The sequence below is a fragment of the Stenella coeruleoalba genome, assembly GCF_951394435.1.
Source record: "Stenella coeruleoalba genome assembly, chromosome: 17".
Taxonomy (NCBI): Eukaryota; Metazoa; Chordata; class Mammalia; order Artiodactyla; family Delphinidae; genus Stenella; species Stenella coeruleoalba.
In genome coordinates this window covers 45,090,443-45,103,675 of record NC_137163.1, presented here as the reverse complement: position 1 = coordinate 45,103,675, position 13,233 = coordinate 45,090,443, and the positions used below count along the sequence as shown (strand labels likewise).

General features: G+C 37.8%; 2 protein-coding genes across 2 annotated transcripts in view; both read left to right on the top strand.

Annotated features, from left to right (window-relative positions):
- LOC307175802 (uncharacterized protein) overlaps window positions 1-2,310 on the top strand; it is a 25,221-nt gene extending 22,911 nt beyond the window's left edge. Inside the window, exon 3 of the mRNA XM_079901340.1 lies at window positions 7-2,310. The gene's annotated coding sequence lies outside the window, so the exon portion shown is untranslated. The remainder of the gene's footprint in view (window positions 1-6) is intronic.
- Window positions 73-13,233, top strand: LOC307176358 (vascular cell adhesion protein 1-like; the record flags this gene model as incomplete). Its single annotated transcript, XM_079902401.1, is given in 5 exon segments — window positions 73-116; window positions 10,161-10,959; window positions 10,961-11,327; window positions 11,330-11,764; window positions 12,006-13,233. Coding segments are annotated over 5 exon segments (2,046 nt in total). The 3' UTR covers window positions 12,407-13,233.

Sequence of the window (13,233 nt, the reverse complement as noted above, 5' to 3'; positions counted from 1 at the left end):
TTTCAGTCTGCAGTTGGTTGAATCCAAGGAGGCAGAACCTGGGATTTGGAGGGCCGACTGTAGTTGGGAGCAATGGATTGTGAATCAGATAACAGCCAGCAAAAAGAAGCAGAAAAGTGAGAAGTGCTCAGGGCAATTTTTTTCTTCTTCTTCCTCTTTTTTTCTTTCTCTCCTTCCCTCACTTTCTCTCTCTTTCTTTCCCTAGAGTGCTCCTTAATGAGAGATACCAGCTGTTGCCCAATAGCTCCTTAAAGGGGCCACTGGATACCTGACTAGAGTTTCAAGACCACCAGTTTAAGTCTACTATAGATATGAACATCTCCTCATATCTCAGTAGCCCCTAGTAAATCATTGCACATTTAATATGGATACAGACTATGAATCATAGTCTTAAATCATGTTTGCTTTTACTGAAAATAGATAAAACTAGTCATATTCAAAGGCATGAGTATATTTTTCACATTATATTTGATTGTACTTACATAATTTCATTTTTGATAGCTAACATATACATATGGTTCAAAATTGACATTCCTGTCCCAGTGACATAGTCCCCTTCCCAGAGACGGTCAGTGATACCAGTTTCTGGTATATGCTTCCAGAAATTGTTTATGTATGCACAATTACATATACAGGTATCTCACACACCTGTATAGTTAATGTTAATGCCTGCACATTAATGGTAATGTGTTATTAACATTAATAATACAGTCCTGAAAATCTGCAAGAGAATGTTAAGCAGGTGCCTATTTTTATCATTCTAATGCATCTTGTGTCATGTCAACCCCCAGACCCCCAATTTCCTAAATCATATATAAACCACAGTAAAATGTTTATATATGTAACATACTATAATATTAGGATAAAAATTCCTTAAAACATCACCTACTAATCACCAATAATAGACATACTAACAAACCTTTGCTTTGTATGCCTGACTAGGCACTGACTTCAGAGAAGCAGATGACTTTTGTTGACACTTGTGAGCGTCCCAAAACGTGTACATTTGATTCTTAACCTACCAATGTGTCTGCAGTATAACTCGAGGCTTTCCCAAGCATTGTTTTCTTAAAATTGTACTGAGTTTGGGTGATGTAAATATGTTATTTTTCTCTATTAAAAAGTGTTGAGATATGTATATATTATTTTTTCTATAAGATTTCTGTATTAAAAACTAGGAAGTGTACTATCGAAAAAACAAAACAACAGCCAGGAACTGAGAAGTTGCCTTTTTCTATCATTTTGCACAAATAGGTATGCTATATACACTATTTGTACACTTTTTAAAACTTGTTTCTACACACAATATTACCAATAGTTGTCTCTGGGTAGTTGGACTTTGGGTAATTATGTTCTTTTTGTTTATCTGATTTTCTGTATTCTCTACATCTTGCAACATGAAAAAAGATTTTTAAGAATGTATATATTTAAAAATTTTTAAGTAACTAGTTCAACTTTTAAAAAGTCACTTATGTGGACTCATTCCTCAGGCCAGATGTCATCATGTTTAAGTCCAACTCAGCCTATTCTTAATCTATGATTATTAACAGAACGTGATTCTACATATACATGGTCTCCCGATTAATCATTTATACTTTTAAGTAGAATTAATTATTGACAATTACTGTGATAACTTTAATAATGTGAACCTTAGGATGTTTACTTCATCATGTATTCAACCATTGAAAGGCAAATAATATCCTTAAACAAGAGTTTCACACTTTCACTTACAGCTAGTTAAAATAATTTTGCCTGTTTATCAAAATCTAAAAGAAAACTTTGGACACTAAGAAATTGACAAATTAATTTTCTATATAAGGCATTTTTTTCCCCTCCATTGATACTGCAATTTATTTCCCTGAGTGATCTGTATTCGAGTCTTACCCTTACCCATGGGCAAGGCAGGCAGCAAAGGCTTCCCCGAGAAAGGCAGTTTTGATAGAAAACAGTGTATCACCTCCCCATCCTGCCAGTAATTTCCAAAAAAATTGAGTACATCATCCCTTCATGAGAAGGGGTGTAAGGCACAATCTTGAGAAGACTTTAAAGCCAACAGTATCACTACAGGCAAAATTATTGTAAAAATAAATCTTGAGAATGGTGCCGGTTTTAAGACTTTATTTTGCTTATGATAGCACTATGAGAGGTGGGAAGAGCAAATCTACAATTCAGATCCACAAAGAAATAATACAATGAAAACTGAAAGCACTTTCCAAATCAACTAATACAAACAATATAAATCTGAGTTCATGATCCAGAAAAATGGCTGATGAATGACTATAATACACTATTGCAATCAAACAAAATCAAGGAAGGTCAAATTTGAATTAGAATGTAAATGAAATAGAATTTCAAATAATTTAGCAATGTTTTTGCCTTCATAATCAAATATAATTTTGCTGACAGCATAATTAAAAACTATCCTTGCCCTAGAGTCAAGTGGATGTAAAGATAGAGAAAATGCATTTTGTGATTTAAAAAAAAAAAAAAAAAGATTAGGAGCTGAGAAAGAAAAACCTACCTCTTTTTCCCCAAAGTAGGGAAAATTTGCATTAAAAGACTGATTGTTGATCAAGGGTCAAATATCTACTAAATCTGGTCTCATCTAAAGTCAGCTTGGTCCTTCCCCATGCTGCTAGTGCATTCTCTTGCCTCTGCTCAGCAGCATTTCTCGACTGGCCATTCTGGATCAGTGCCTAAGTTTTAACACTGCCTAGATGAGCAAGGTTAATTTCCTATAGACAGTAGGTATATGGAGGAAAATCAGAAATATTAGCAGGGCTAACCTGTCAGTCTAATAAACAAAAGAAGAGAGGACAAGGAGAAAAGAAAAAAGAGGGAATGAGTTAAGTAAAGATATCAAAGCATATAATAAACAGTCCACAAGGTATAAACCAACTGACCAGAGAGGGTATGCAGTGCCACTTAAGGGCCAGAGAAACTTCTGTATCACTCAAGTTGGAAGGCTTCAGTCATGTGCCATTATTTCTCCACCTAGACTTGGATCCAAATAGTCCAATCTGCCAGAAATGTGAGGTGAGTATTACAAATTTAGGTTGGAAGACAGACATCTAGACATACAATGTGTTAAAGGAGAGGAGAGTATAGGATGCCCTGGAATACATAGAGGGGGCAACTAATATGAATTTGAAAGAAACGTAGTTTAACTGAGGCTGAAAGGATGGGAAGAGGGTAGCCAGGCAAAGAGAAGGGAAGGATGTTTCTCTCTTAGAGAGGGAATGGATTCTGCAAGTGCCCAAAGGCAAGAGAATTGTTAAAGAGAAGTGAATTTAGCATAGACTTGAGAGTAGTGTTGAGCAATGAGATAGGATTGGACACCATCAGGATACTAGAAAATCTTGTATGTCACCTCAGGGACAATGGAGCCACTGCAGGTATCAGAAATTAACTTGAAAAAAATCACTTACCAATGACTGGCTCTATATAATTTTACTTTTAGACTAGACACATGACAATTTAAGCTAGAGGATAATTAAGAATTTTGCAAACCCCCAAGAACATTGTTATAGCTTTTAATCATCATTATATTTTAGATGAACATGGTATATCCTACAAATGGCCTTTTAACTTTATCACGGGGTATTTATTTATGATTTAGCTCCTTCTCATGAAAATACTGTATCTTTAAAAAAATTTCTGATTGTTTAGATTACAAAAAAATAAATTCTTGTTATATTTTAGAATTGCTGGAAGCTTAAAATTTTGATGACTCATTTCATCAATAAAATGTTTTCAGCATATACTTTATATATATGAACAAAAATACATGAATATATAGAATAAAAATACATGTGAATATATATTGCATATGTTATGTACATAATAGTACATAATTTCAAATAAATTGTATATAATATATTTTGTATAAAATATATACATTATAAAGTATATGTAGAAATTAAAAAATAATGAGCAGAAAAAAATTAGAAATCAAAATTCTAATAGAAGAAATAGAACTTTCCCAAGGGACTTGGAAGACCCACTCTGGAGACAACTGTTATAACCCACATAAAATCAGAGTTCCAATTTTTTTTCATATTTTCATTTTTTCATAAATTCTGCACATGGGACTGTATATTTCTTACTTGAAGAAATAAAATATTATGTGGGGAACATTCTTAATTTCAGGCACACTTTCACAGAAAATTAATCAAGTGTTCTTACTATTTTGATTACAAAAGAAAAATTCCAACCACAAGAATCACTGAGGTCACCATGTACTCTTGAATGGATTCAGTGTGTTATGTTGCCACAGGAATTTCAAACTTGTAAAGTTGTATGACGCTCTCGAAGCCTTATGTTTCTTACTGCAAGGAACAGAGAACAGATAGATTTTAGTACTGAAAATTAAACCTAAGGACCTCAATAAGAGAAAAATAAAGAAGGTAAGTGGGAAAAAAAATATGCGGTAAAAAGGACCATCATTTAAGGCCCTCCAGAGGCTTCCTAGTTTAAAATAACTCAGTACTGTCTTTTCTGGACTGAGGACCTGCATTTGAACACACCACTGAAAACCCTGGTGTGGTGGCCAGACCATGGGTTCTTGGGTCAGCCTGGTTTTGATCCAGCTCTGTGTGAAATTAGGCAAGATACTTAACCTTTCTAAGCCTTTGTTTCCTTATCTATAACATGGGTATGAGTGACACCTACCTACTAGGATTGCTGGATGGATTAAATGGAATAATAATGTATGTGAGGTGTTTAACACAGTGCCTGGGCTGTAGTAAGCACTCAATAAATACCAGCATAATTGTTCAAAGAAATAGAAGTATACAGTGAACATAGCATCACCTTTTCTGACAAAAAGCCCAGGGTTAACATAAAATATAAACACTTTTTAAGCTTTTGTTCTTACAGAATTTTGATTTTCTGATTATCACAGTGTACTTTCAAATGTCTGAATCAATGCCATTTCATTTAGATTAAAAACTAGAAATAGCAAGCTATCAAACTTGCTTTCTGCAAAGCAGCAGGCAGAGTGCTGAGGGCCCAGGATGTGGAAGAGATAAACATAATTAAGTGGGAAGGGCAATGATTAAGGCAGTCTTAGCTTATGCTAGGACAGGTCTTGCTAGTAGAAGGGCAAATGAGGTGATAATTTCAGTTCCTAAATACTAGAGCAAGAAGCTGTGAGACGGTTGTTAGGAGAGAAATGAAAAATAGTCTCAAGGAGAAAGAGGGCTGGAAAGTACAACATACACACATGCTTCTTTCCTAAATATTTGCCTGTGTACCTTATCACATGCCACATGCCATGCTAGGCATTTTCACAAACTGTCTTTATCTGCCTATTTTATAGATGAAACCCTAAGGCTCAGAGATTATAAATTGCTTGCCCAAGATTATACAAAGAAAATAGAATTACAGTCAGTGGTGGCATATGTTGTTTGTAGTGATGATTATCGTAATATGGGTCAGGGACATTAGAGAGACCAGGCTCAAAGGAGCTGAGCTATGGAGAAAGAGTCTGCTCCCAGATTTTTAAGCAGCAGTTTTAGGATCTTCCACTTGACTGAAAATAGCCAAATTTGCATTGAAAAGTCATTGAAGTCAAGAGATAAAAACCCTAAGAGACTTCATGTGGGTGATTTGTTGCTACAGAAACAACTTGCTTGGTACTTGATGGTTACAGGCTGAACAGTTCTTGCTTTTTGTCCAGGAAATGTAAAACTGAAGGAATGCAGATTTGCCAGGCAGGGAAATAACTCATTAAGCTCATAATATGATAAAAAGAAACAGGTTGTGAGAGAAAATTTTTATATAGAGTTTTTTCTTAACAGTCTTATTTAGGCTTATATCATTGTTTAATAATAAAGTTTTACGCCTCGTTGTCATCTATTTTGCTTACTGATTGCACAATTTACAGTCACTTTGGGACAGGGGTCCTGAGGCTGATTACTAAAAAGCTGTGAAAACTTTTATCCTTATCCACAGTTAAAGCACCCAAGCATTTCAGCTACCTTTCAGAAATATTTTCAGATTCTATAGACACTAAAAAACTCTGCTTCTGTGATGCTGTGGAAATAGATTGGGTATCTAAAACCTGCACTGTAGAGACTATTTCTCACCTACTAAGATTGTGCCTATAATTAGTAGATACTATCACCAAGATAGTGGAATTTAGGCTCATCTGTTGGGGCCTATGTAGTACAGGAACCCTAGGAATCAGTGACTAAAAAGTCTGGATTTAGCTTTTGTTATTAAAAAAAAAAATCTTAAGCCAGACACAATAGGAGAAATCTTGTCTGATTCCACTTACATGAAGAACCTAGAATAGACAAACTCAGAGAGACAGAAAGTTTGGTAGTTATCAGAGTCTGGGAGGAGAGGAGAGATGGGGAGTTATTGTTTAATGGATACAGAGTTCCAGTTTGGGAAGAAGAAAAAATTCTGGAGATGGATATTTGTAATGGTGGTACAATGATGTGAATGTACTTTATGCCACTTAGCTGCATATGGTTAAAATGGTATGTTTTATGCATATTTTATTTACCATAATAAAAAATTCTTAAGCCACAGCAATAATGCCAATAATACCTACCAATATTGACTAGTGCACTGGACAATGTGCTAAATGCTTTTCATGCACTCTCTTAGTTAACCCTTAAGGTAAGTACCAGAGAGAATGAGACACAAAAGCTTAATTCATATGTCTAGGCTTCACACAAATAGTAAATGGTATAGCAGGCTTTGAACCTGGGCCTATTTACAAAGCCCATGATATACGTACAACATTATATATATGGGACTTTAGAGAACTTTTTAAAGTTTATATAAAACTTTTATATTAGATTTATATTTTCATATCATACCAAAGGCAAGATTTATATAAATAAAAACATCAAAGCTCAGTGTTCTAACACTAACAAGTGGCTTTATTCTCAGGTGATGCTTTTTCAACTCTCCTTCATCTACAGAACTTTAAACACACAACAGAGGCAATCTCAGGGAAGAGCATCCATCCTTGTTTCTGAACAGTACAGTGTAATTTTGACAATAAGATGGAGGAGGGGGAGAGTGAATTTATTCTTTCCCCTTCTGTTCCCTACTGTTGTTTCAGATCACAGTGCCACTAGATGGCCTCTTTTTTGATTTCAAGAATGGACTTGTTACTTTTTGATTTTGCCCTCATATCATACTCTGCTCTCAAAACTGTCCCCCCTCTGGCCTGGGTAATCCATCAGGGGCCCAACCTCCCCTAGTTTCACAAAGGTAGGCAAATGACTCCAGCAGAGACAGAATCGTTTTGAAGGAGTGAGTGTTGACTTGCTGCCACTTCAAAAGAACCTGCCTGAAGATGAGGCCGGTACTTAGAAAAACCATAGCCAAGAAATGGAGAAAGTTGTCTTGACGCTACTTTAAAATATCTGGCTTTTATTTATTTATTTATGGCTGCATTGGGTCTTCATTCCTGCTCGCGGGCTTTCTCTAGTTGCAGCAAGCGGGGGCTACTCTTCGTTGCGGTGTGTGGGCTTCTCATTGAAGTGGCTTTTCTTGTGGAGCATGGGCTCTAGGCATGTGGGCTTCAGTAGTTGCAGCACACGGGCTCAGTAGTTGTGGCATACGGGGTTAGTTGTTCTGCAGCTTTTGGGATCTTCCTGGACCAGGGATCAAACCTGTGTCCCCTGCATTGGCAGGTGGATTCTTAACCACTGCGCCACCAGGGAAGTCCCAAAACATCTGGCTTTTGTTCCAGATGATTGTGTGCCTGGCACACAATAAGCACTGGATTATATTTTCCTTGAAATAACATATTGTCTGACCAACTTATGAGAACTCCAAGATCTTCATTTCTGAAATGTGGCCCTGAACGCAATCTCTTCTCATTCCACTTCTCCCATTCATTCATTCATTCTCTGAATATTTATTATGTATCAGGTGAGACAACACAAACAGAAGTCATAATCTGTGGTGAATGTAGCATCAGAAACATTTAGAGTATTATAGGTGCACAGAGGAAGCACCTCTGCCTCTGTGGGAAGAGTATTCCAGGCTGAGGATGGAAGGTGCAAGCTCTCAGGGGGCTATGCTTGGTGGGTTCAAGGACACCACGGAGGCCAGTGTGGCCTGTCTCCTTTGTTTCCACCTTTCTCCCCCTGTGAAGATGGTTATCCATGCAATGTGCCCTTTAGTTTATCTTTTTCCTTTTTTCCTTGGAGAGAAGATCTCTTTCACTTCTAAGGCTATGAATAGATGACTTCCAACACAAACCGTCAGTCCTAATCTCTCCACACAACTCCAAGCAAGCATTTTCATTTGCTTTCATGAAACCTCCACTTGGATTTCCTCCTCATTCCTTCAGATCTACATGTTCTCCAAATAATTCATCATCCTCTCCACCCCAAACACACCCAACCAGCTCCTCTTCTTGGTAATACTTTCCTTGACAATGGCCCATTATTACTGAATCAGTGAGGCTTACAACTTTGGAGTCACCTTTCCTTCCCCCTCCCTGGTATCTCACGTGTAATCACATACTTAAACCAGATGGCAAACTGTCCAAATTCCAAGGATGGCCCCCACCAAAGTTCTAAGCCAGAACAAACATGTGTAATTGGGCAATCATTCTCTGGCTATTGCAACCAATAGGAAATTATTTTTTTTCCTTTTTGACTCACCTGCAACATTTATCTTTACCTGAAAACTTTTATGGAGGTAAAATCTGGAAAACCACAAACCACACTTCCAGATGAGCTTCCATGGTTAATGCGTTCTGAACAAATCATTTTAAACACAGTGAAAACACTTGAGTGCAAGTGTTTATGCATCACTACACGTTGACTTAAGACAGTTGGGATTGCCAGTTGGGTTTCCCTGTGCTGTTTCTAACGGTCCCAGGGATTCTAAACTATTCTGTCTTAATTTTATCCTGGCATTGAAGTGATGTGAAGTCTCAAAATTCACTTCAGTGCTGTGCAAGGGCTTCTAAACAGCTCAAGCTTTCCTCATTAAGACAGCACTCCTATTCTCTCCATTATTTTTTAACTTTTTATTTTATATTGGAGTATAGTTCATTAACAATGTTGTGATAGTTTCAGGTGTACAGCAAAGTGATTCAGTTATACATATATCAGTTCTTTTTCAAATCCTTTTCCTATTTAGGTTGTTACATAATATTGAGCAGATTTCCCTGTGTTATACAGTAGACGCTTGTTGGTTATCCATTTTAAATATAGCAATGTGTACATGTCAATCCCACTTTCCCTAACTATCCCTTCCCCCAATCCTTCCCCTCTGGTAACCATAAGTCATTCTCTAAGTCTGGACATATATCCAGAGAAAAACATGGTCTGAAAGGATACATGCATCCCAGTGTTCATTGCACCACTGTTTACAACAGCCAAGACATGGAAGCAACCTAAATGTCCATCGACAGAGGAATGGATAAAGAAAATGTGGTACATAAATACAATGGAATATTACTCAGCCTTAAAAAGAAATGAAACTGAGTTATTTGTAGTAAGGTGGATGGACCTAGAGTCTGTCATACAGAGTGAAGTAAATCAGAGAAAGAGAAATATCGTATGATGCCACTTATATGCAGAATCTAAAAAGAAATGATACAAATGAACTTATTTACAAAATAGAAACAGACTCTCCATATATTTTTTTTAACTTTCAAGCATCACTTCTTTAGAAAGCATTCCTGGCAGCTGGGCCGGTCAAGGTGGCGGTCAGTGGTGGGTCAAGGTGAACAGTGGCTGAGGTGTGGGAAGTGGCATGGAGTCGAGCCTGGGACTGCGGAAGCATGGGGGGACCACAGTAGAAATCCTCAGGGGCAAGAAAAAAAGCCTGGACCTCGAAGTCCCTGAGCAACTCTTCTCCTTGGATTTGGGGAGCCTGCCCCCCATCTTAAAAAAAAAAGAAAGGAAGAAAGCATTCCCTTATTTATCAATACTTTATTCACCCTCATGTGCTTTGTGTTACTCCAGCATTCAAGCCAAAATATTTGCCAATTCTGATTGAGAAGTAGGCAGTCCATATGAACAGTAAAAAATAATTTATCAAGAATAATTAAAATTCCATTTTAATGATTTCAAGAAATCATGGTGGTTGTTTGGCTTGATGAAACCCAGCACTGGAGCCTCCCCAGCTCTTTGGTGGGGCTAATGGCGGACTCTGGGAGGGCTCACACCAAGGAGTAGTTCCCAGAGCTTCTGCTGCCAGTGTCCTTGTCCCTGTGGTAAGCCACAGCCAACCCCCACCTCTGCAGGAGACCCTCCAATACTAGCAGCTCAAGCTTTTAAAATCAACATCTTCCCTGAATCCAAAATTATTGCTCAGATTGGTGACTCCATCTCACTGACTTGCAGCACAACAGACTGCGAGTCCCCATCGTTCTCCTGGAGAACTCAGACAGACAGTCTGCTGAACGGGAAGATGAGAAATGAGGGGACAGAATCCACGCTGACCATGGATCCTGTTAGTCTGGGGAATGAACACTATTACTTGTGCACAGTGATTTGTGAGTCCCAGAAACTGGAAGAAGGAATCCCAGTGGAGATCTACTCTTTCCCTAAGGACCCAGAGATTCATTTGAGTGGCTCCCTGGAAGTTGGGAAGCCAGTCACAGTCACGTGTTTGGTCCCTGCTGTTTACCCATTTGAAAAGCTGGAGATAGAATTACTGAAGGGCAACCGTACAGTGAAGACACAGAACTTTCTGGAGCCTTCAGAAATGAAGTCCCAGGAAACAAAGAGTTTGGAAGTAACCTTCACTCCTGTTTATGAGGATATTGGGAAAGCTCTTGTTTGTCAAGCTACAGTACACATTAATGAAATTGATTCTCAACCCCAAGTACGGGGGACTACAAAAAAACTGCAAGTCTACGTCTCACCCAAGGACACAGTTATATCTGTGAATCCCTCCACAAGCCTGCAAGAAGCTGACTCCATGACAATGACATGTACCAGTGAAGGTCTACCAGCTCCACAGATTTTTCTGGAGCAAGAAATTAGACAATGGGAATCTACAGCTCCTTTCTGAGAATGCAACTCTCACTTTAATTGCTATGAGGATGGAAGATTCTGGAATTTATGTGTGTGAAGGAGTTAACCTGGTGGGGAAAGACAGAAAAGAGGTGAAATTAATTGTTCAAGAGAAAATGTTTACTGTAGAGATCTCTCCTGGATCCCAGATTGCTGCTCAGATTGGCGACTCAGTTGTGTTGACCTGTGATGTCATGTGTTGCGAGTCCCTATCTTTCTCTTGGAGAACCCAGATAGACAGCCCTCTGAATGGGAAGGTGAGGAGCAAGGGGTCCAAGTCCACGTTGATCCTGAGCCCTGTGAGATTTGAGAACGAACATTTTGCACCGTGACATGTGGACATAAGAAACTGGAAAAGGTAATCCAGGTGGAGCTCTACTCCTTCCCTAGAGATCCAGAAATTGAGATGAGTGGTCTGTTAGTGAGTGGAAACCTGGTCACTGTAAGCTGCAAGGTTCCTGTTGTGTATCCTTTTGACCGGCTGGAGATTGAATTACTTAAAGGGGAGAGTATTATGAAAAATAAAATCTTTTTGGAAGATGTAAGTAAGAAATCCCTAGAGACCAAGAGATTGGAAATGATCTTCATCCCCACCACTGAAGATACTGGAAAAGTTCTTGTTTGTCTGACTAAGTTACCTATTGATGAAATGGAATTTGAACATAAACAAAGGCAGAGTACACAGGTACTATATGTTAATGTTGCTCCTGGTGATACAACCCTCTTGGTCAGCCCCTCCTCCATCCTGGAGGAAGGTAGGTCTGTGAATATGACATGCTCTAGCGATGGCCTTCCAGATTCGAAAATCCTGTGGAGCAGGCTGCTAAGTAATGGGGATCTATAGCCTCTTTCTGAGAATATCACTCTCACCTTAACGTCTACAAAAATAGGAGATTCTGGTATTTATGTCTGTGAAGGCATTAAACAGATTGGAATAAGCAGAAAAGAAGTCAAATTAATTATCCAAGTTGCTCCAAAAGATATACAACTTAACAGCTTTTCCTTCTGAGAATGTCAAGGAAGGAGACACTGTCATTATCTCCTGTACATGTGGAAATGTTCCCCAAACTTTGATAATCCTGAAGAAAAAAGCAGAGTCAGGCTACATAGTGCCTAAGTCTACAGATGGTGCATATACCCTCCACAGGGCCCAGTTAGAGGATGCGGGAGTATATGAATGTGAATCTAAAAATGAAGTTGGCTTTCAATTAACAAGCATAACACTCGATGTTAAAGGAAGAGAAAGTAACAAGAACTATTTTTCTCCTGAACTTCTCATGCTCTATTGTGCATCCTCCTTAATAATACCTGCCATTGGAATGATTATTTACTTTGCTAGAAAAGCTAACATGAAAGGGTCATACAGTCTTGTAGAAGCAAGGAAATCAAAAGTGTAGCTAATGTTTGAAATGCTCAGAGACACGATGTTCAAATCCTCAGTACTGCTCATCATTCCATGAGGAAAACAACAAGCTAGGAGTCCAGACTTCCTTGAATGTAGTAAACTCTTGGAAAGAAATGGCTGCCTATGCCCCTTGTTGTGAGCCAGAAGCCAAAGGAAAATTTTGGCCTAAAAAATAGGCACTACCTTTGAGATGTGATAACTGGAGTAGTTTCTTGATGTGTATATGCAATAACATGACTTGTATATATGTAAAATAAAACTATGTCAGAGCAAGATTGCTTGGAATATCAGCACACTATAGTCACATTTCTAAAATTATTAAAATGTTGCTTGGACTGACTGTTATAACTTAATTCCTGTTAATATTGATTGGCAGCTGAACCATGTCATCTTTGTACTATATTATTTCCTTTAACAAAATTGTATTCCTATAAAGTTCATAGACAACAATTCCATGTTTTGTAAAGATGCTAGAGTTTTATATTGTTATAGGCAAATGATAAACCAAAAGGGCACTGGGTTGACTTTCAGGTACTGAACACTTCAATCTATGGTATAATGGTTGATTGGATTTCTCTGGATGGTACTGACATGGTACGGAGACGTTTTATGATATTGTTTTTTCATCAGACTCTTGTGTAACTTTCCCAATGAGGTCTAAAAATGCAACTTCTTTTGATTTTCTTTTGTAAATGTTTAGGTTTTTTTGTATAGTAAAGTGATAATTTCTGGAATTGAAAAAAAAAGAATTCATGGTAACTCTAGTCAGGATAAATGTTGCCAGTTAAGAATTAATATGAAGCATAACAAAATATCAGT